Below are 24,920 nucleotides of genomic sequence, written 5' to 3' on the forward strand. Positions count from 1 at the left end.
ACATGCAGAGTCCTCAGTTCAAGGGAAGGGTACTTTTTAAGAGACTGGAGTCTCTCTTTCATTTCATTAGATTTTTTTCTTAGGTATATTCACAAGTCCAGCATTTAGAAATATCCTTTACCTAAAAAAAAAAAAAAAAATCATTTCTGACAACCCACCAATATAAAGACTATCAAATCTTGTATATAATATTGTTATACTAGAGATACTTTAATTAAAATCATATTTAATTGTAGAAGAAATAAATGGAAACAAATTTTTAATTCTACTACAGTTCTAATACAAAGTTTCTAATGCTTATTATTTTCCTTTCAAAAATTCTTAACTACTAAATGGTGAATATTAGCTTAGGAAAAAAAAAGAAAATTTGATATAGCAAGATAGTTTTGTTTCAAGTCACTTGAAAAAAACAATAGCAATTTGGCTTGTCTAGCAAGATTTGTTAAAGTGAAGTTTCCTCTATAATTATTTTCTATTTTTTAAAAAAATTTACTGTGTGTTAGTTATACTTATTTCAATAATAAAAATTATATTGGAGGCTGACAACCAAAAAAAGACTTGTTCCTATATTTATATAACTTACATGAACCACAAGATCAAAGTTTACGGTGCAGCTTTGTTTCAATTAAACAACTATTACATACAGAAGGAAAAACTAATACTTGATTCAAATTAGCTACTTCAACAAAGCAAAAGTAAACTAAAAACACTAAGCAACTCTGTGGCCTGAATTTTGAGTGCTTGTTTGGAAATGCATTAGCACTATTTGTTGAAGGAGAAATTTTAAATTACATACACAAATTGTTCATGAAATTTGTTTTGTACCTAAAAACAATGCTGCCTTTTCCTGGGCTGAAATTTATAAATTTAGGGACTAGAGCTGTAGCTCAATGGTAGAAAGGCACAAAGTCATAGGTTCAATTCCCAGCATGAGAAAAATTTAGACTGTCTTATTTATTGTATTTTCTGTTGAACACAGGGAGTAGTGAGTTACATTCCCGGCCCCTTTTCATTTTTATACTTTGAGACAGGATCTCAACTGCCCAGATTGGCCTCGAACTTGAAATCCCCCTACCTTCATCTCCCAAATGGCTGGGATTTACATGCAGGATTTATAGTCACCATGCCTGGGTTCTAATGTGATTTTTTGTAGTTCCTCATACATTTTTAATAATCCATTTATTTGATTATCCTGTATATTTACTTCCACTCTCAAAACATCCATTTCATAGATCAATCAGAAAACTAGCTAAATTACTTATTTTGGGCTAGGGTAGTTGTTATGGTTGATATGTTGTGTCAACTTGGGGAGTCTAGAAGTTTGGCTAAGTGACTTAGCAGTTCTACATCCTGTCTGCTGGGGTGCAAAGGACATGCCCTTCCTGCTCTAGGACGTTGTTCACTGTGTCAGTGTGAGACGTTTAGAACGTTAATTATGTGGGCACCACCCCCTGGGTGGGGGTAGCCTTCTTACAATATAAGGGAGGGAAAGAGGCTTGCTCGCACTGCCATTGCCCCCTTTGCTCTTGTTGCTTTGCTATTTTCTGCCTCAGAGCCAGCCAAGTGTGGACTGAAACCTCCACAAACTGTAAGCTAAATAAACCTTTCCTTCCTTAATTATGGGCGTTGGGTATTTTGTCTCAACAAAGAGAAAAGTAACCAAGACAGTAGTGCTTTGTTTCAGACAACAGGTCAACATGAACTGTGTTTGCTGTGTATGATGAAGAAATAAGGAATACTACAGTATTTAAAAAAATCTTTCAAGTCATGCAAAACTGTATTTTAAATCAATCATTGAGATATAGAAAATAAGTCCCCTGTTACTTTTTGGTATGCGTAGAGCTAGATTTATACAACCACCAGTGCTTTGTGCCAATTTAAAGTGCTTACTTTCTTTCCTTTTGCTAATAGTATTCATTGTGAGATGCTAAAACTTACTTTGCAACATTTACATTTTAATCCTTTCCTTTTTGTAATATAAGCTAAAACATTGGCCACAGGGAGAATTAAAGACCCAAATTATATCTCAATAGGTAGTGTCACTGTTGACCCATTGTTAAAAAAACGAATATATTCATTCTTTGGGGACTTATGCTGTTACTTAAGAAAATGAAAGTGTGTCATATTTCCTGGCATAATAATTTAAGTCTACACAGTATTTAATTAGATTACAATATTAAAAATCATTGAAGTTCTATTGGCTGCCACAAGGTCAGAGAAAACGATAAAAAACTCATCTCTGGGTTATCAAGCCTAAACTATTAGCATAAATATTTCTCTTGAGGGTTTTTCTAAAGTGGTATTTTGGTCACACTGCACTAGTAATTACTAGGTTACAACAGAGTACAAGTCTATATGACGTTTAGCAGGTCATAGCAGCTGGAGCTGATTTTTAAAAAGCCATCAGATTTTTTAAAAATGACAAACTCAGAGAACTTTGCTCAATTCTCACTTTGTATAAAAGTACTGAATATTTTATTTTTTCCGTTAAGTTATTTCATGACACAATGCATGACTATAAAAAATCTTTTAAAAATATGCAAATATTTTTAAATTGAAAAAATTGCAGCACCCTAAGTAACCACTGCTAACATTTTGGTGATTATGCTTCTAGACTTACACTCGTGACTATTTCTGATATTTCAGTGTCATAAACATCTGACAATTGTGCCTACTTATAATTTGTGAACATAAATTCAAATTCATATATTGCTGAACAAGTGACTGATTTTATCTTAATATATATTACTAAGGATTGCTGCATCAAAGATGTACTTAAGGGCTTTAGATACATCTTGCCAAATTCTCTCCGAGAAAGTTACACTAAATTTTACTGAGTAGCTGCTTACTAGCTCCCATTATTCTACAAAACTGTTCTGCAAATCTCAAAGTCTGCTTTTTATGTTTTTAGCAGTCAGACTGAGTTGTCACACATTTCTTAAAATGTAAGAGAGTAAACTGTGAGAGTACACTGTCTTAACAGTGTAAGACCATTTTCACCTGTTAAGATTTTTAATTACAGAATTATCCAGTTTCTGATATCCCTCTTTAACAATATGATACATTTTGGGTTTTAGCCCTATTTTTTCTTTCCTTCTGTAAACTTAACTGATTTTACAAAAAGGTCTCCTTTAAGAGATGGAAAGGTGAAATGCATTTAATTCATAATTTTTATACACCTCATGTCACTGATTGTGAAACATGATTTTTTCTCCCCCTCTAAATAATTCAGGAGCAGACATGATAAGCATACATAACAAAGAAGAAAATGATTTTATACTGGATATTTTGAAAAAGCAATGGAAAGGCCCAGATGATATCCTACTAGGCATGTTTTATGACACAGATGGTAAGTGATATTTACCTTGTGAGACACTTTCTCTTTATTTAATGATAGTAAAACTCAGGGCTTTTCAATTCTTCAGTTCTCCAGATCAAACTGATGTTTCCTGTGCCCTCCAGGTATTGCATTTTTAGTGTGTACCTGTAACATGTACCATAGCATTGCCCAAAACAGCTCAATGTTTCACAAATGAGATGCAGCTGATCCTTGTCTAGATTAAAATGTGTTCCTGAGTACTTTTGTAATATGGCTTGGTCATAAAAGTTAGTGTCAGCCGTTATAGGATAAAGACAAATCATCTTTACTTATAAGGTTACGTAATGTAAATATATTTTTCACCACTACAAAAAACTAAAATGCATAAACATTTTCAAACGACATGAAATTATTCTTAGTATAAAGATTTTAACTTTAAAATTTTTTGCCCATGAAAGCATATTTTTTCTCTGCAAAAATAGGTTTTTTAGAACCAATACCTGTTAATTTTTCAAAAATTTGTCTATATATAGACTATAACCTCACCTAATTTTAATCCCACAAAATTTTACAGTATGCACCTCAGTAACTTCCCACACTAGTAATCCACTATTGTTAGTTTTTTTTAAATAAATAAATCAATCCTTTTACTAGAGAGGCATACCTCTCATTGTACATTATTCAAATAAACTAATGCATAAAAGATCACATCATCTTGTTTACAGAAGCATTTAATATCTTAGCCTTGACTTTCAAAACATAATGGCATACAAAATATAAAATGTTAAATACTATAAAAATTTTAAGAAAATATATTAACATATTTTCATTGTGAGTTTTTCCATATTGTTGAGAGGCAGCCTAGTTTGCCTTGAGTTTGTTAACTGTTGAGTGGGTAAAAGTATACCCTAATATATTCTGTCCCAGAGGAGCTTAAATGTATAGTAACTGCAAAAGAGGATGACAGCCATGGAGAGGTATGGTTCCACTTCTCCAACCACAGCAAGGAATAGAGCTGGTAGAAGACCATACTGCCCTCGCTAAGGTCTGGTACATTAGCAGGCTTAATGGACAATGAAACAGGAAGTTAAAAGTGGGCATGGGACACATCTGAAGGCACTGCCATATTTTACGGCCCCATGGCTCTATATAAACATCTGTGCTACACCAGCATCCCTTGAAGCCACACTGTATTTTCTGACCAAATGTGCCGTGAAGCACTGCTGTAGGATTCATGTGTGTCTAGATTTTGCCACTTGCCTGGATGTGCAGCTTATTTTTGTAGCAAATAACAGTATGTGGATGGCTGCAGTTGCATGCTAAGCATGACAAAAGCATTCATCCACATAAGATGCTCACATTACCAGTGCTTGTCATAGAACTGAATACTCTTCACAGAACACAAGAAATCCAACATAGCAGGCACTAAAGGGTTGAAGAGAACTTCCTTGATTCTGTGGTTGAAATCTTTCACCTTTTAAAATTGTCATGACCTTGAAAATATCCCTTGACAGATGCAAGTTTCAAGTGGTTTGATAATTCAAATATGACATTTGATAACTGGGCAGACCAAAATGATGATGACAATCTAGTGGATACGTGTGGTTTTCTGCACACCACGACAGGTGAATGGAAAAAAGGAAATTGTGAAGTTTCCTTTGTGGAAGGAACACTTTGTAAAGCAGCTAGTAAGTATGGACTGAATGTCCTTTTCCATTCTGGGAGGGAAAGGGAAAGTAGTGTTAGTTTTCAAACATTTTTCTATGAAGACTTTTTTACTTCGTTAAAAACAAAGACCTCAGAATGCAGTAGTGTGGTTTGCTCTCAAGTCTCTTGGAAATCAGCGTATAATTCTTTTACATTTCAGAGGTTGGGCCAGATCATTTGAACTAGGTATAGTTTGTTTCCAAGATGTCAAAGTATCTTCTATTTTTTTAAAAGAACTGTAACCTCACTGTGATTTGAGAAGTGGTGACAGTAATCATGTATAATTCCAGAATTTCAATATTTATAAGGAATTACATTCTTTATAAAGAATATCCTTTGTTTAGGCAAAAAGAAAAATTATACTGCAATAAAAATTACATAACATAATATATTCTGAAATTTAAAATACAAATTTTCTTGTGATCCATCCGGATGTATTTCAATGAACAAAATTCTTATTCCATATGTGTATTTTTTTATTTTTAATTTTTAAAAACTTTGCTGTACCAGAAATTAAACCCAGTGTTTCGAGCATGCTGGGGAAGCACCTTACTACTGAACTTCATCCTGAGCATTGAAAAAAAAATTTTTAGGATAGTGTCCTACTTAGTTGCCCAGGCTGACCTCAAACTTGCAGTCCTGCATCAGTGTCCCAAGTAGCTGGGATTAAGGCACATACCAGGCTTCCACAATATTTTTAACATATATGTTAAACATTGTGTAAAGTTGGTTCTAAATTCTGAAGAGTAAATCTACTCAGTAAAAAAGCCATTTCCCAAATATAAACTTGGGATGCATGACATGTGACCCAAACTATTTCTGCACTTTGCATCCTTAGTATTTTCTCCTTCAACTGTAAATCAGAAAAATATACTTGGCTGTGATTTTTTAACATCTAAAATGACACACATTTTTTTTACTTGCTACCATAGGGTCCCTAAGTTTTACAGTGATGCAAACATTTTTCATAGTTTTATAGTAACAGCAAACCAACTTCAAATATCTGACTTTAAAAAAATTAGCTCTGGGTCAAAGATATAGCTCAGCGGTGCAGCACCTGCCTGGTAAACACAAGGTCCTGAGCTCAATTCCCGGTTACTGCCCCCTACCCCCAATTAGTTGCACTAAAAGTAGTAGTTCTTTTCATGTACTGTACTCCAGGGCACCATTATATAGAACAAGTTTTTAATTTGAACAGTAACTTCAAAACATCAGAAACAGTGAGCAAGCCACACTAAAGAGGCAAAGTCATAGTTATTTTACTACATTTTTAACATCAGGCTGTCTTACTAGAATCCTCTTATTTTCCTCATCTCACTGTCTTTTTCTTGAGTTTCCTTTTTTCTCCCAATCAAGTCTAATGCATGTTGGTAGGCCTCCATGTATCTGTCTTTCAAAACTAAATTCAGTATGAATAGGAATATTAAGCCAATAATGTGCTTGTTTTTAATGACTGTGTACAACATCTTATAAGCGTATTTAAAGTTTTAATTTTCTTTTGTATTTTAGTCCCATATGACAAGAAATATTTATCAGGTAAGTAACACTGCAATTTTTTTTGCTTTCTGTTTTGTCCACTCTTGAATACTGTTAAAATCCTGGCATGTTAAAACTCTTTTAACATAAACCCCTTTTTAAGATTACGTAAGGGAGAACTTTTATAAGAATGCAATCTATACAAAGGACTTAACATTTTAAATATGTTATGCATGAAGTGAAGTTTTTTACACCAAATTGTATTTCCCTACCAAACCCCACATTCTATTTTTGTGGATATAGCTCTGCATGTTTTGTTCAGAAGTTTAACCTTATAGTTCCAAGTACAATTCATAAACATAAAGGTTTATTAAATACATTTTTAAAGAAAAGATAATGGATGACTCAAAATCAAAACTGTGTAAGGTGAGCAGTATCCCACCTTCTCTATTGTGTCTATTCCCTTCTTGGGCACCACTTAGTTTCTTATGCTGAAATACCTGACTTACCTTGTGCCTTAAATTCACTAATATAGTTTAGTACTCTCTCCGTATCATTTTTTATATGGAGATCTATATTCCTTCTTTTTTACAACTCCAGGCTCATTCGCTGTATGATTATATAAACAACACACACCAGCTTCAAACTTCCATTTGTTTCCAAACATTTGTTATAAACAGTGCTGCAATGAATGAATCAACTCGCTCAAATACATGCAATGGCTTGATTGAAAATGACAGCTTTAATCAATATTTATCCTGGCCTACAGTTGTAGTACTTTGCATTCTCAGTAGTGACATGAGTGTTTGTCATGAAACTTCTAAATTTTCATCAACTGGATAGTATAGTTTTTAAAGGTATAATTAACAGAATAAAATGCATAAATTTTAGACATACAACCTGGTATTTCTGTATTCACCTGTTCTCACCAAGTCACAATATCCAATATTCCATCACCCCACAAAGCTTCCTACTCTTCCCAATAGAAGTCCACATTACCACCCATTCACTCCAGAAGTACTACTATTCTGATTGCTGATTCAGTCACCCTGGAAGTTGCTTCTTTCTGAACTTTACCATATTCTACATGTTTTTTCTTAAAACAGGGATGTTTTAAGGTTCATCTATACTGTTGTGTATATATATTGTATTTCTTCTAATGCTTCATATTTTATAATCATGTATTTTCCATTTTCTTTTGGATATCTGAATTTCTATTTTGGAACAAGTATTAATAGAACTACCTATGATCCCCCTGTATTTTGGGGGGATCTATGTCATTTTGATTGTATCTCCCAAAGTGAAATGCTGTGTTGGGATATACACGTTCATACAGTTAGCTGTATTAGAAAAGACTGTATAATTTTTCGAAGTGGTTCAACCACATTAACATTCCTATTAGAAAGTCTCATTTGCTTCACACTTCACGTTAATCTCACAATGGTATTCTCAAAGTTTACTTTTAGCTATTCTTATCATATTCTCATTTCCTTGATGATGCAAGCACATTTTCATACTTTTTGTGAAATGCCTGTTTTTGCCTTTTTCTTTTGAAACAGGTTTCCTTTTAAAAGAATTTAATAAATTATCTTACAGAATTTAAAAATAGGCTTTTAAAAGAAAATTTTGGATGAGTCCTTTGTATAAAAAAACTAATTATTATGTACCATAAATATTTTCATTTGGAGCTTGCCATGATAAAACGAATAGAGAAGGAAAAAACTAAGTGTGTGTGTATATATATGAGCTACACTCATTCTATCAGTAGAAAACATGTAGCATTTTAAGAAGTCAAGAAAAGAACCACCTAATACCCAGTAACTGGCTACTGTTAAAAAAAAAAGTATTAGGATGCGAAGAAATTGGAATCTTACACACTACTGCGGAGAGGTAAAAATGGTGCAGTCACTGTGGCAACTCCTCAGAAACATTAAAAATTGTATTACACATAGCCCAGCAATTCCTCATCTGCATATATTCCAAAAAACTGAAAGCAAGGACTCAAAACATGTTTATAGCAGCATTATTTTCAATAGCTGAAAAGTGGAAGCAATTTAAGTGTCCAATAGACTAATAAATAAAGTTATACAAATGATGGGATATTTGGCCTAAAAAAGGGGAAGAAATTCTGATCTAGGGTCCCTAACACATTCATTACTAGACTGAAATAACAAGTGTGTTTACATGGGTAAAGTTTGGGCTCTGTACTGAAAATACGTAGTATTACTAAAATGAATGCAAATAATGCAAAATGCAACATACTATATCTCTCAGCATTTTGATACTAACAAAAATGTTGACAGTAGTAAATGTTTAATTTTGTTCTCATCTGTGAGAAACTCTCAAATTGAGACACATGAAACTACACTTGTGCTTGCCAAAATGCAATACTTGCAACTTGTACAGCTTTGTTTCCCATACATTCTTTTGTGTTCTCCTTTTCAGATAATCACATTTTAATAACAACTTTGGTGGTTGCTAGCACAGTAACTTCGACAGTTTTGGGAGCAATCATTTGGTTCTTCTGCAAAAGACATTCTGATTCTGGTTTCACTACAGTTTTTTCAACTACATCTCAATCACCTTTTAACGACGACTGTGTTTTGATAGCTGGAGAAGAAAATGAATATGCTGTTCAATTTGACTAAATTTTTGGTACTCTCAGACCAAGACAGCAACTGTCTTACCACTGATTACTGTCCCAGGTTTTAATATAAAAATTGATATTGAAAATTACAGCTTTTATGGTACTCCTTATAATGTTAGCAATATTTTCATGAAGTCACAGACAAAAGTCAACCTTTTCGTTGTTAACATATTCCTTCCAGATTAAATCATTGGTGGCTCAAGCCACCTCAGAGACAAATATATGAATATAGTTCCATTATGAATGTGTTACAACAGGTTTTGGAAAAGGAATAATTTTGTATCTAACTTAAGGGTTTTAAGCACTATTTCAAATGCAGTAACTTTCACTCAAATAAAGGAAAGCCCAAAGTTCAAGAAGCTGATAAAAATAAAAATTCAGCCTACTTGTCTTAACCTGTTCTACTCTGCCTTCCATCTAGTTGAACCAGTTTACTTTACAACTTATTCTTTTATTGATGAATGTGATATGGCGAATAAGCCTCATTTTTAAATAGATTCTATACATTTAAATATCTTGATACTGGGTACTTTGGTTGATAAATTCTCTACTATTTGTATTTCCTTTTATAACTTACATGAAAGTTACACAGATTTTACCTCTATACTCCACATAATTTTATAATTCCATTATTTTTAGACACATTAAACAAGCAGAATTTAGCACTGAGCACAAAAGACTAAGATATATCAAAAATTCTCTGAAACAAAAGATTAGAGGTATGTCCACTCAGGAAGTATTTCATTTTATAAGTCTAGAGGCCTCTGGTAAGGAAGTGCTAAATCTTGATTTCTTTTTATGTCAAAACATTTATAGGTCTTTCTATTCTATTTTTTGGTCAACAGATAACTGAATTATTGAAGCTTGTATTTTTTTATATTAACACAGGCTTGTTTACTATACTGAGAATATAGAAATTATTTCTTCAATGTCTTTGTTCTAATTAAAAACTATACAAGGTGCAGAGAATCAAACTCAGAGACATGCACATGCTAGACATTCAAAGCATTCCTAAAGACTCAGAATATATCAAAACTGGCACCCTTAAATTCTGTGTTTCTGCTTCAAGTGAGGCAATGTAAAGGTAATAGGAAAGAGCTGAACAAATGTTTTAGAAACATTTATATTGGTCTAAGAAATGGGATTTGACATTTTCATAAAAGTTTTGGCTATAAGGTTTCAAGTTTTCTTTATGCACCAGTTGAAAAGGAAACAGTTCAAACTATGAAATAAATCAATGAATATACACTTTATTTCCAGCCAAAATTTTACAGAAGACCAACAAATTAAGTGGGGACAAACTGTTCATTCACACTTGAGAAATTACATGGTTTCAATTTAGGTTTTGAGAAAGTAGTTTGTTGCTGAAACAGCAGACTTCAACCTGGAACTACTTTTGAGATGTTTTTAAGTGTATCCTAGTAGTACTGACAGGAAAAAATACAATGTTATGGAATATACCAACTTAGGACCATAGTGCAGACTCAGGTTGAACAGGTATCTTTCATCTGTTTTCCCCGGATAGTGAAAAATATTAATCATCATCAAATAAATGCTCAGAATAATAGAATAACAGTTAAAAATGACCAAGACCCAAACAGGTACTTATATCATATTTATCTATAAAGTAGTGACAACACTAAAAAATACATTGAAAACCAGTGTTTTAAACTTCAAATATGGGATTTTAAAAGATTCCATTAACTTGCAATTGCAGTAATTTTGTTTTAACCAAATAGCATTTGATTGGCAATTATGATATAATTTACAGTTGTAATATTCCTAAAGGAATAGTTACATACTATGGCCTATCAAATATAATCTGCATTTTGAAAAATCAATACAAAAATGTTTCCATCATTGCTAAATCTTTTATACTTTTTTTAAAATTAGGTTTTATTGCTAAGTGAATTTAGAATTCAAATTAAATTTGGAAACCTAATGTAAGTTTTTTAGAAACACTGGAAGTAAATGATTATTAAAACGTGACTGCAACGCATTGTAGAAGAAAAACTAATTAGGTGCCATTTGGCAGTTTATTTGAAAAGCGTATTTTGTCCCCCTTTTCTCACTAGCAAGAAACTAGAACACAAAGTTGTTTTTCATAAATATGACTACATTAATCAGAACTCAAAAAAGGGTTGACGGGCACTGCTTAAAACAAGGGTAAGACTTTCCCACTCACCTACAAGAAAAATATTTTTACCAGTTTATTAACATCAAATCTGCTGGTCATTGTTAAAAGATCCAGCGTAAGAATTGTAATTCAGCAACACTTGAGAATGAATATATATCCACATGTATACATATATGTATATATATTCATTTTATATACAGTCAATATATTTCATAGATATTCCTCCACAAAATTAATTCATACTTAATTGCCAGTCTCAATACACACACTTGTTCACAGATCATCCATTTGTCTTAAATGAAGTTAGGCAATATCATATGTTCTGTTATGGTCTCCGTCTTCTTCAGAATCATCCTCTGAAGCTGTTGAAAGAAAACAGAATAATCAAGAATGATTTTGAGGGGGATGAGGATGGGAGGTGTAACTATCAAGCCAGAATGGCAATGACTTGTAATAACAAAACTTCCAACTTAGTATACTGTTCGGTCAAAATGGTAAGTTATCATGACAGGTGTGGAATGGTTTGATTGTGGGTGATCCCCACCCACAATGCCCCTGCTGCCCCAAATCTTTTTGTGATGCTATATAGTTTTAATAAAAATGAAAATGCTTTAAAAATTGGATCAAGAGCATCTTCTAAAAATGTTTTTGAGATCAATTTGTGTTCATAGTAGCTAATAATATAAACACTAGAGAAAAAGTGAATTTAAGGCAATTCCTCTCACATGCCTGAGTAGAATCTGGCTTATTACTACTGCATGTTTAATGCATTCCGTTTTTTCCATGAAGACGAAAAAATCTACACAGAATAATAGATAATGAGTGTTCTTGCAATTTACATCAAAGCTATGTCTATACAATGCCAAGAAACAGCTCTATTTAATAAGTTAAAAAACCTTTATACAGACACAGCCTAAGTTAAAATAACTGGATTCACTAAATAACTGTAATACTGTTGAGATTATTCCCATGTCTCCAAACTGTCAGAAATTTATCACTTTTACACCATTTCTGATCTAAGTTTATCCAAGAGTCATTAGTGGCTCGAGATTTAAAGTAAAGCAACCTAGAGTATTTTTAGAAAGGGCATATTAACAAAAAATTATGTCTTCTGGAAACTTTTATATATGAAAGAAAAAAGAAAGCTCACTAAAAAAAGCATCTGACCAGCATCTCTGCTATTATCAAAAGCAGAAAGATGTAATGCATTCTTAATTCATTAATATTACGTAGCTGAGGAGCAACTGGCAGAGAACCAACTGGGAGCATACTGTAGGAAAAATATGCCACATTCATACATAAAACCCAATTCTAATAAAGTGGTATTAAGTATGTAATATAGCTTACAACTGAGATAAGCCCTATGGTTAAGTTTTACATCACAGAGAAATATCAAGCTAAATTACAAAATTGTAGTTTATAAGGAAATTTAAAATTTTCTACTTGATTAATTCCATGTGAGAATAAAATTGAGCTGGAATTACTTTTCAGAATATTCCAATGCTTGGGTATTTGTGGGGTTAATATGTAGCACCCACATCTTTCAGTTACATAACTTTGGGTCTTTTACTGCCATCATTTCCTTGTCTATCACAGGTTGGAAAAAGATACTGTTACATTTAAAAAACTATGATCTGGGCCAGGGATATAGCAGTGGCACAAGCACCTGCCTGGCAAGCACAAGGTCCTGAGTTTGATTCCTGGCACACACAAAAAAAACACTATGATCTATATAAGGTTGTCAGTTTTTTAAGAATGAGAGAACTGGTGAAAATACTGTATACTAAAATTATCACATCTGACCATGTATGATAATTTAAAAAAACAAACAGAGAATATTGGCAAATGTAAGAAATTGAACTAAAGTTAAAAAGGGAAAACAATTGCACTGAATGAATTCCCACTAACTCTTTTATACCTCGAAAGCTAACACTCCAAGTATTTTGAAGATCAGTATATCAACTCAAGATCATGTATTTTTAAATGTTTCAATGAGTATATTGTAAACAAGGAGCCTGTGGCTCTGGGTGAAAAAATACAATAAGCAGAGGTTGGGTGGAGTAATCTTGCATTCCCCAGGAGCTGTTCCAGAGTCACCAATATCTATGTGCCCACCTGGGTGAAGCACCACGGAGGTGTTACAGGACTTTGAGAAGATGGCAAACCATGCAAACAGCTGTAAAGATTTGGGACATGCATTCACCTAAGAGCCTATGTAAAAGTCCTAAGGCTAGAATATGATCTTAAGAGATCAGAGTTAACACTAACTTATTAAAAAGATCCACAAGGACCTGAGCAAGGAACAAAAACAAAAGCATGTGGCTTCTATTACAGATTTGGAATCAGAACTTTTCCTTTATTTTCCTGCAACCAAGTATAAGCCTAAGTAAAATCTTTTCATGGTCTAACAAAGCTGAGTAACAAGCAAAAAAAAAAAAAAACACCCAAAACTAAGATATAGTTGATTAGTAAATTTGTGTGCATTTTTATTACTGAAGCTAAAATCAAAGTGATCAAAGTACTTTTTGACTTAAATATAAATACTAACAGTTAAAATGTCATCCTTCCATAAATCTTAAACATAATTTTTTAAATTATGCTGTTAAAAAAACCAGTGTCAATTGCCCAACCCACATTTCCCAAATCAATCATTTCGTTATTATTAAGCCTATAAATGAGGCTCTAATTTGGCAAAAAAAACTATATATACTTAAGATTTTGATCTGTGGGCTTAATTTCAAAAGAAAATTCAACAAGTTTGGGGAGGGGAAATTCCACCTACTTTCGAGATCTTCCATATGTGCCTGAAGAGTTCTTGCAAGGTTAATAAACTAGAAACAATGCAGAAAGAAATACAGTAGTTTAAATGTTGCAAATGGATCTAGAGAGAATCAGTATAGGAGATTCATTTCTACTTAAAAAGTCAAAACACCATTTTAATCCTTTAAACAGGGGTCTCTCTCCCCCATATTAAAAGTTACAACCTTAAGGGTATTATGTAATTATTACTAATCACACAGAAACCAGTTGCTTGAAATTGGGAGCAGGTACAATAAAATAATCTTATCCAATGGTATTGTCTTTCTACATAACACTTCAAAAAACTTATAAAGGGGGAAAACAAGAAACAAAATAAAACAAAAAACCTTTGCCTTATGAGGGCCCAAGTTAACCGCACTTTATCTGCCTAAATATGACTTCCACTTACTATTAACAATATTAATCTTTTTACAAAGGCATGAATTCAACAGACCTGATATGCTTTATGAGGCTTATTCATTCTCAAGAGCTAAAACCCTTTTAGAAATCATTTTATAGCATTTGCTAAAGCGAGGGGCTCATGCTTTCTAAGGTACTTGAAGTCAAGAGATCTGTGCTTAAATTCTCAATGCTTTCAACAGGTTCATTTTTGTAAAGTCCATATGATGATAAAATACAGGAAAGTATTTTACTTAGAAGATTATATTCATTGAATTGGACTTTTAAAAAAATTTTCAAAATACAGTACACCTTAATATGAACTACTGATTTTCATCACTAGAGTGAACATTTATATAAAAAATAGTTTGAAGGATGTTTTGTGAACACAAGATATGAAGTGTTCAGAATGTTAATAGCAATGACACATAAGGTAGCAATTTCTTTTGGTATAGTAAGGTAAACAGCATTGTTTCCTAACAAATAGCTAGAAAACAGCTAGCCTAAATATTACATGGTTAATGGTGTATACAACACAGCAGCAACCAGTCTATATCTTAAAGTCTGTAACATGGACTCAAGTACAATGGTAATCTTTTACAGGATAACAACAATAAATTGAAGTTAATTTCCCACATTCTTTCAGCTTTTGGAGTTCAATTTCAGGTTTCTAAGTGGTAACGCTAAGGTTTTTCTTTTTTTTAATTAAAAAGAACATTTTCCTTCAGTGTTTCGATTTTGGATTCTGTTTTTCACTGAAATAAGTCTCATTACTTTCAAGAGCAAGAAAATTACCTTCTCTAGCTTTATGAGAAAATTATGCTGTTTGTTGTGGAAGGAAGACAGCAATTTTTAAATCTGTAGTATATATATTTTTTTGCGGGGGGGAAGGGGTCTCACTTTGTAGTGCAGATTTGCCTTGAACTCAAGATGATCCTCCTGCCCCAGCCTCCCAAGTGCTGGGATTACAAGCCTGTGCTACCATGCCCAACATCTACAGTATCTTGTTTTTTTTCAGTATCTTTATTTTTAAGAAACACTTAAAACTAAGAGCGCCACAAAAGAAATAGTATGTGAACATAAAAAATCATCTGCTTTCCAAGGCCAACACTTTCTGTATTATACCCTCCCTCTCCCCCACTCAATTATTACTTACTCGAACACGTGTGCTTGGTTCATTTGTATTTCCCATCATATCAGAAAAGCTTTGTTCGCACAAATGCAGTAACACAACTAGGTAGAGACCAGAGCTGATAAACTCATACTCAGCCTTCAACAGAGAAGCAAACAGGAGAAAAGGAAGAGTAAAGAATGAAAAATTAGAATCATGAGTATAGTCACAGTTTACTGATACACCAGAGGAAATGTACTCATATTCAGTTCTTAGTAATGCATACAGTACCATCGACTAAAATGAATAAAAGCCTGCCCTCTACATTTTCCTAAAATTTTACTAATGCTGTGAGTCCAAACAGGTGTGAATATCCTCTAAATCCTTGGAGTCTGCCTTTATGTAATGGTTTACTTAAAAGCTTGACTAGATCAGTTGAGGGTAGATAAATGTTTTGGTTTTCTAAAGGTCGTTAACAGGTGTCCTTTTACAAATGGGTAATGGCTATATGTACTTACTTTAAAATTACCATTCCATTTATATTAAATTAATGTATTACTATAATACCTAGTCCAATAGCTCAAGTATTTGTGTGATGGCAATTAGCTTAAATGCCAACACTAAACACAAGATGCAAGACAGACAACACTAAAGCTCATTATTAACATGGAATTTTTAATGGGTAAAAGAATTCACTGGTTCAAAAATGTTCCTTTTTTTTTTTTTTTTTCCTGGTATTGGGAATCAAACCCAGGACCTCAAATGTAGGCAAATACTCCACCACTAAGCTATATCCCAGCTCTATTCTGTTGAAGTTATTAACATCTCATAAATATAGTATTAAAAATCTAATTTGTACTGTAACTTTTACAGAAAAAGGTAAATTGTGTACGCCTTTCACATAATTAACTCATCTAATGGTAAGAATTATATGTTCTTATTACTAACTTCAGCAAGTAACTGGTATCCAATTCTAAGCAAATATGAAATTTAATCTGGCATAGTGGTACATGCAGTCCCAGCACTCAGGAGGCTGAGGCAGTAAGATCATTATGAATTCAAGGTCAGCCTGCACTACAGAGTGAAACCCCATCTCAGAAAGAAAAAAAAAATTTGAAATTCATTTTTTCTTTATATGTTTATTTTGATAACCTTAATTTTAAAAGGAAATCATTATCAAGAAAAGTTTTACAACTTTTAAATGGTTATCACTTGCAAAAGATGAAGCCACTGGAAAACAAGGAAAGAAACTATCAAGCTAACCTAGACATTTACTAGACTCCACAATTCATACAGAACAAAGAAAGCCATGAAACTTGAAGGATGTCATTGTCTTTCCAATGACTTGACTTAATATTTCTTAACACTTGTGAATTATTTAAGAATAGGGTCATGAAAATGCAGTAAAAATCCTCCTTGCATGAAAAGCCAAAAGAGATGATTTTATCAGACATGATGAACATCTGAAGACAGCAGGGGAAAACAGTCCTTCTGAAACCTACTCTTGTTCTGAGAAAACAGAAACATTTGTATTTTTTCTGTATTATTTCACCTTCCCATATACTCTTTCCCCCTATTCTTTAAAACAACAATGCTCACCTTTCTATACAAACTCCTTACGATTTAATTCATTTTCTTGCTGAAAATGATTTTCTTTTTGGACAACTGGCTCATCAGAGAATAAAATTATTTTAATGATACTAGAATAGCAATTATACTAACTGCCTAATATTTCATCCTTTACATCAATGATTCTTAAACTGTGACCTAAACAATGTGTTTCAAGGGATCTGGAAATCTCTTTCGTTATATATAGAATTTGTGCTTGTGTATTTTGTAAAAAGGGTCCACAGTTTTAGTCAGATTTTCAAAGAGTATTCTGAATTTCCACACATTATTTTAAAAGTAAAGGTAGTTTTAAAAAGACTTTATATGATTTCATTTATATGAAATATCCTGAACAGGTAAATCTAAAAAACAGAATGTAGGCTAGTCACTAGTGGATGCCAGGGATGAAGAAAAGAGAATGTACAGCAACTGCTTAATGGGTATGGCATTTTCTTCTGGTGTGATGAAAATGTTTTGGAATGAAAGACATGGTGATTGCACAACTCTGTAAATGTTCTAATGCTAATGAATTGTTCATTTTACAGTGGTTCTGGTGTTGTATGAACTTCACGTAATATAAAGTGGGTGGGTGTCCATTACTCCTTCATTAAAAATGTTTTTCAAACGCTGCCTACATTTCCTTGCTATCACCTCTTCTTTCATAACAAATGGTAACACTTGGACAGCTTGGCTCTAGAGTCACCCTTATTATTTCCCTAAACACATACCTCTTCATACTATCATATAAGCATCTCTAACACAGTTCTGGGGAAATAAGGTTGGCATGCGTACGTGGGGACCATTTTCCTAAGTTTTTTATTATTTTCAGACTTAACAAGCATGATAAATTGTGTCTTAGTAAATTTAAAACCTGTAACATGGACATTTGTCTTTCACTTAAAGAAAAAAAGGAAAAATTATGAAATTATAAACACCTAATGCCAAGCAGAAAATTATGTTTAAAGTATTTTACTGCTGGATTTCTGACCCTGAATTCTTTTCTTCAAGAGCTGTCCTTTAAGCATAGAATAGACACTTACCAAATTAGGCAAAATATACTAACTTGTTCATTTGCATGAGCTCTGTGTAGTTCATGAATATCAAAGTCCTCCAGGTTAAGTTGCAACTTCTCTTTACAGAGTTCACAGGTGGTTACAGCCTCTAATGAAGAACCTTGGAAAAACCAAATGGCATATAAAACTTATAAAGTCCTCATAAAATATTTTTCCTCACAAAGTTTTAGGTTTAAAATGCAGAAAATCTTGGAAGGGGGTGCTGGGAAGAAGGGGGATGAGAACAGAGGGGAGGAGATTATGTTACTACAATAAACCAGTGACATCTCCCAAAATAGGAATTTTAATCTGTAACATCCAGTATGCATGCCAGTTCCTGCCCTATGGTATTTTAGCCTCCACCTATAATTTACATGTCTTTTTTCCCTCCCAGATACTCATACATCCTTATAATTGTAGGAAGTTGACTGAAGCAATGGAATGTCATCTGTATTTCCTGTTTCCTTCTGAAGAACCCATGTGTGGGCATGGGTTCAATGCTCAGTACAGAAAACAAAGGCAACAGCTCTGTTCAGCCATAAAAGGAATTAAATCCTGATATATGCTAACAACATGGCTGAACCTTAAAAAGACTATGCTAAATGAAATAAGGCGGATGCAAAAAAATGAACATTATGATTCTACTTACAGGACATATTTAGAATAGGCAAATTCAGAAAGACAGAAAGTAGATCAGAAGTTACCATGATCAGAACAGGAAGCAGGGAGTGAGAACTGAATGGGTACAATTTCTGTCTGGGGTGATGAAGTATTAAAAATATATATGGGAGGCCGAGGCAGGAGATTGCCACAAAGTTCAAGGGCCAACATGGGCTACAGAGTGAGTTCAAGGCCAGCCTGAACTACATAGTGAGATCCTATCTCAAAAAAACAAACAAACAAAACACAAGACGGATAGCAATGACATTTGCACAATGTACTGAATACTATTGAACTGTACACTTTAAAATGGTCAAAATGGCACATTTTATTTTATATACTTTTTACCCCAATTTTTTGCTTTGTTTTTAAATAAGAATAACCTCTGTTCCCTATGCACCCAAAAATTGGTTTCAATAAGCTTTTAGCTTCAATATAGCAGACAATATCTAATTAATCAGGCAGCCTTTTCCCCTATTCTTAATCTTTATTTTTAGATAGGGTTTCCAAACAAAAAATGTCCTAAATTAGATCTGAGTAATAGGGAACAGGTTTAAATTCAGTTCAACTCACATTTGTTGAGTGATTGTTCTGTATGAAGCAAAAGAGGTTTTGGAGATTCAAAAATGAATAAACAGCCTTTGTCTTTATGGAGCACATAAAAATCTCATTAACTATTGTTATTTCATAGCAACAATATTTAAAACAGTAAAATTTAGCATGAAGTCCAGTAGCTCCCTAGTAGTAGCAATTTGTGTGCGTTTCCTAGAGAATAGCTGAAAAAAGTGTTAGTATGAATATGGTATGCCGTCTCAAAATGAGCTGTAGTCAAACTACATCAGTTTTCAGTGTAATTCGAGCACCATTTACAGTGGTCCTAGAATATAAAAGGAGCCAGTGTGGTGGTATAATCTGTAATCCCAACACTCTAGAAGCTGAGGCAGGCGAATCACCCCAAGTTTGAGTCCAGCTTGAGCAACTGAGTGAAACCCTATCTCAAAATCAAGAGGCCCTTGCCTTAACCTGCAGTACCATCAAATATGAGTGTGTATGTGCATTTGTGTGAATGGCAGTTGAAAAAAATTCCTATTGACCAGTAGAGCTATCTATGGTTAGATAGACAGAAGGACAATGTACTAAGTTTATTGAAATGCTGATGTAAATAAAACTATTGTATTGTTATAGAAAAGTAAAATGCACACAATTATGTACACTATATAATAATTATGTCCCTGGCCTATGAATTTACTGTATCATTTTTATACCATACTCATTTTTAAAAAGTTTACTATAAAATTGGTAAGCTGTTTTCCACTGGTTGCAGCCTTATACATTCTGTTTACTGTATCTTTTTACTGCAACATTTTCTCTCGTTTGATATGACCTTGTGTTTTGCTCATCACGAACCTCAGAAAAATAGGGTGTACCACACACATACAAACATACATAAATACATACATACACAATATAGTGTAGATGTGTAAGATACCTCTAAGTTTGTGTGAATGTACTCTGATTATTTGCATAAGGACAAAATCACCTACTAGTGCATTTTTCAGAACCTATTTATCCTTAAGTGTACAGACTTTTTAAATATATGAACAAAACAAAATTCACGTTTTCTCTTGTTATCTAGTATTTTTTAAGCTTCTAAAATAGTTTAATTTCTAAAAATAATTTATCACTGAACTAAACTCAGCATAAGTTCGCTTATGACCTGATGGAGAATATGAGAAAGACACTTAGAAGGCTTCATCAAACATTTCACATTCACACTCAGAAAGAGGGAGAGTATAATCATGAAATAAGGCTCACACAGGTGATTTTTTAGTATTATTTCTTTTGGTTCTTAGAACTTCATTATTTTTTTCTATGAATAAGACTTTCCAAAAGTAATTTTAAAAGGGCATGCACAGCTGGGAACAACTGATTTACTCCTACATTCCTCAAGTGGAGTTCTTTCCATTATACCCCATTTCATTCAAGAAGCCCTTACTGCATCGCCCCAAAATTGTACTAGACTTGTTATACTGTATATCCTTTTTTTATGCGTATACCTGTGAGCTTAGTAATTCATGTATTGTAGGTACTTAATAAATGTTAAAATCAATCTAACAGAATGAATCTTCTACCAAATGGGGTCTTTCTGCGTAAGTATGAAAAGTCTTCCATTATTTATCAGGAAGGCTCTATTGCTGAAATCTATATATTCACTTGACCATATCTAAAAAAAGTCTGTAATATGCCCTTAAGACACATAACTCCATTTATCAGTTATGAACCATGTACTTTGTACAGTGTTAGAATTGTACCTATTTAACATTTAAAGTAACTGTATGATGTATACTCAGTTTCAAGTATGATGGTACTGAAGCCCAACCCCATTTGTATGGGTGGATTTTAAACACCTGCATTTTAAAACAAGGTCCAGTGGATGACTGTTAATAGCAACCAGCTTAAGAACCACGTAAACAAGCCAGGCATGGTGGCACACACCTGTAACCCCAGCACTCAGGAGGCTGAGGCAGGAGGATCACTAGAAGTTCAGGGCCAGCCTGGGCTACAAAATGAGTTCAAAGCTAGCCTGAACTACACAGCAAGGCCCTGTCTCAAAAAAACAACAAAAAAAACCCACAACCCAAGCAAACGACAAACATTCCAGAACATGCTCAAAGTAATGGGGTCACAGGCTCAGTGATCAAGTACTTGCCTGGCAAGGACAAGGAAGGGCCTGGGTTGATTTTCTAGTACTGTAAAACTAAATAAAAGCAAGTTCAAGATCCTATAGCTAGCTAAGTAAAGCTAATATTTCAATCTAGTACTGTCTAACTCCAAAAAGTCAATGACCTTAAAAATAAACTGTGTTATCCTTTTCCTTCCACATCAACACCCACATCAACACTAATAATCTAACTGCCAATGTATCTGAACTTGAGTCACATTGTTCTTCATTATGTTAGTAGCTAACATTGCTGGGCCCTTACTCAATGTCAAGAACCATGCTAAACATTTTACGTGCAATCAGTCTCATTTAATCCTGAAAACATCCCAGTGCAGTGACTAATAAAGCCTATGAGGTTACCAGAAGAGACAACAGCCAAAGGAGTAAGAGGTCCATCCAAGTTGACAGCCCATAGTCCAAAAGCCTGAGGCTCAGACTAGCTCAGAAAAGATACTGCTCCACCTCTGAATTCTCCCGAGGCAGCTTTTGCTCACCTACTATCAATCATGTCACAGAAGTTACAGGAAAGTTTCACAATGGCACCTTAATCTCCAGTTTGAACAGGTTACCTAACTCTTCCAACAAATTATGAAAATTAAAATTAGTGCCATAACACCTCACAACTTATTTGCCTGGATCACCAAGGTATACTCATCAGAACCTTAATTTCACACATTCATAGACATTTATTAATCTTATCTAATTTCCCAGTTTTATCGCTCTACTAGTCAGTTCTACTTTGTCCTCTGGGACTCAATTTACTAACATCAGTAAATTCCTCTGTTGGCATATACCTGTAACCCAGCATTCTGGGAGACCGAAACAGGAGGATTCCATTTTGAGCCCAATTTGACTTAGTAAGACCCCATCCCAAAATTTAAAAAAGTGGGATATAGCTCAGTGTGAAGAAAACTGGGTTCTATTTCCAGTATGGCAAAAATCAATAGAAACAAATAGCCACTGTTTTGTGTGCTCTCTATATTCTTGTCTGAACCATTGTTTCCCTGACTGATGCATACAACTTCTACAATTACTCTTTTCCACACAGGTTCTTGTATGTCATAATGAAGAAGTGAGAAAAGAACCTCCCCCACTGATGTTTACAAACCTTAAGTATGCTAGGATTCATTAATAACTTTAGCTACTGGCTTGCTATCTTCTTTACCAACTTATTTCTTATTTCAATATCCACACTGAACTTTGGATTTTAACTTATTCAACATCCTTGTTTCCAATATTAACCATTCCTCATTTATCATACCTTAATTTACTATACTGCACTATCCCTAGCATCTTCCTATCCTGTATCTACAATGTATCATTACAATTTACCTACTTTTACAACTTTCTTCAATGTCAATGAGATTCAAAAGAAATTGACTCTACCACTATCTTCCCTATCCACGCCAAGTCCTTACTCACTTTTTAATTTCCACAATCACTATAATTATGTCCCAACAGATACCTTTAACTTCATTATATTTATCCACCAAAGGTTCCAAGACAAATGAACAAAATCTAATTCATGTTTGTATCCAAGAATCTGCAAACTTCATTTAAAAAACTTATGTGTCACATCAGTGTCACCTGGTAAGATGTTAAAAATGTAAATCTCTTCTGGCCCGAAGTAGTGGGCACGTCTCTAATCCCAGCTACTTGGGAGGCTGAGGCAATATCAGAAGTTCAAGTTCAGCTTGGGCAGCTTATTGAGACCTTGTCTCAAAAAAATAAAAAAGGGCCGGGAATGTAGCCCAGTATAAAGGTCCTGGGTTCAATTCTCAGGCTCTCTCTCGCTCTCTCTCGCTCTCTCTCTCTCTCTCTCTCTCTCTCTCTCTCACACACACACACACACACACACACACACACACACACACACTGTTCAAGTTCCAGGAACACCATCCTAAGGCTTTATTACAGTTTCCATGTCAGTGTGAGTACGGCTATTTTAATATTTCCATATCTTCTGACTTTCCTGGAGTAAGCATATATGGTAAACTGACATAAAAATACCAAATACAATGTATACATGCATTGAAACATCACATTGCATCCCAGAAATCTGAATGATTATCAATTTTTAAAAATTTAAAACTAATACAATTTTTTTGAAAAGAATAAAAAATATAGATGTCTTACTTTAAATGCTTTCCTTTCCTTTCCTCCCTTCTTTTCCACCTCTCCTCCCTCCCCTTCTTAGGCTGGGGAATCAAGCCCAGGGCCTTGCACACGCTAGGTAAGCACTCTACTACTGAGCTATATCCCCAGCCCTAGAATCATTTTTATAGATGTCAATACTTGGAAATCCTATAACGCATCCTTAGAATGTTACTTTCTAACCTGTCTCCAATCAGCTAAAGACCATACATCTCTAAGAAAATTCAAGCAATCACATAGGAAGTCATGCATCGTCCCACCAAAGCAACAAACTGATCAACCAATATCCACCTATAATAGCTTTCTATAAACAAGATACCTTTCTCCTACCGAAGAGTTAACTGTTCAACTTGTGCTCTGGATCCCACCTTTTTCTTCTTTTCACAGATTATCTTTTTCTCCTATGGAGTCTCAAAAACATACCCAAAAATCTAGCTCAAAATAAAACACTTTTTGTGACCTCATATATTTCTCAAATTCTTGTCTTAAATCTCCAATCACCTTGACAGTAGCCTGATGAAGAAGAGTTTAGGTTGCTGTCGCTTTTCTAATTTTATTTTCTCTTCTCAATCCATTCTAAGTAGGCTTATGAACCCATCTCTCCATAGAGAATGTAGCCACTTAAGACATTCATGTTATCAAATCAAATTTTCATTTCATTGTTCTTATTTGACTCCTTAGCAATAAAAGGTTGATCATACTCTGCTTAGATCTTTTTTTTTTTTGGCTTTCACAACAATAATGGTTTCTTAGCTTTCTTCTTACTGACTAGAAGCTGCTCCTCAAAGCACCTCTTCTGCTCTCACTAAATGTTTGGATGTCTCAGCGCTCTGTTCTGGGCCCAGTTCTTTTGATATCTGCTTTCTCCAGATCTTATTTGATTATCAAGCTTCAAATGTTACTAAAATTAACTTCTGTGTATTCTCTTGAAATGTTAGTTTTGTCTAGCTCCTACTTGACATTTTCATATGATCATCTAAAAAGGTCAGAGTATGTCCAAAAAATACAGAACTCTTGGTTTCCTGTCCCAAATGTGTTCCACTTCTGGTTTCCTTATTTTTGTAAAAGGCACTACCCTTTACTTAAGTTTGCTCAAGACAAAAATAGTAGCTTCTCTGTCTATGATTTC

The 24,920-nt window shown here is 33.8% G+C and overlaps 2 protein-coding genes across 7 annotated transcripts in view; one reads left to right on the top strand and one right to left on the bottom strand.

The window, feature by feature from the left end:
- Positions 1 to 9,544, top strand: part of LOC102028040 (lymphocyte antigen 75) — a gene marked incomplete at its 5' end in the record, with an annotated part of 131,097 nt that extends 121,553 nt beyond the window's left edge. Inside the window, 4 exon segments of the mRNA XM_013518696.1 lie at positions 3,233 to 3,349; positions 4,834 to 5,007; positions 6,536 to 6,562; positions 8,948 to 9,544. Coding sequence (XP_013374150.1) covers positions 3,233 to 3,349; positions 4,834 to 5,007; positions 6,536 to 6,562; positions 8,948 to 9,150 — 521 coding nt within the window.
- An 835-nt stretch (positions 9,545 to 10,379) lies between these two features.
- March7 (membrane-associated ring finger (C3HC4) 7, E3 ubiquitin protein ligase) overlaps positions 10,380 to 24,920 on the bottom strand; it is a 41,304-nt gene continuing 26,763 nt past the window's right edge. For 3 of the 6 annotated variants that reach the window (XM_005393363.2, XM_005393364.2, XM_013518698.1), the window contains 4 exons: positions 18,267 to 18,376; positions 15,641 to 15,754; positions 14,069 to 14,117; positions 10,380 to 11,648 (listed from right to left, as the gene is read on the bottom strand). In XM_005393363.2, coding sequence (XP_005393420.2) covers positions 11,590 to 11,648; positions 14,069 to 14,117; positions 15,641 to 15,754; positions 18,267 to 18,376 — 332 coding nt within the window. In that variant the 3' untranslated portion in view covers positions 10,380 to 11,589. Of the gene's footprint in view, positions 11,649 to 14,068; positions 14,118 to 15,640; positions 15,755 to 18,243; positions 18,377 to 24,920 lie in introns of those variants that run through there. The other 3 variants (XR_001235807.1, XM_013518697.1, XR_001235806.1) reach the window with 3 other exon arrangements.

The sequence above is a fragment of the Chinchilla lanigera genome, unplaced genomic scaffold (assembly GCF_000276665.1).
Source record: "Chinchilla lanigera isolate Chin_1 unplaced genomic scaffold, ChiLan1.0 scaffold00048, whole genome shotgun sequence".
Lineage (NCBI taxonomy): Eukaryota > Metazoa > Chordata > Mammalia > Rodentia > Chinchillidae > Chinchilla > Chinchilla lanigera.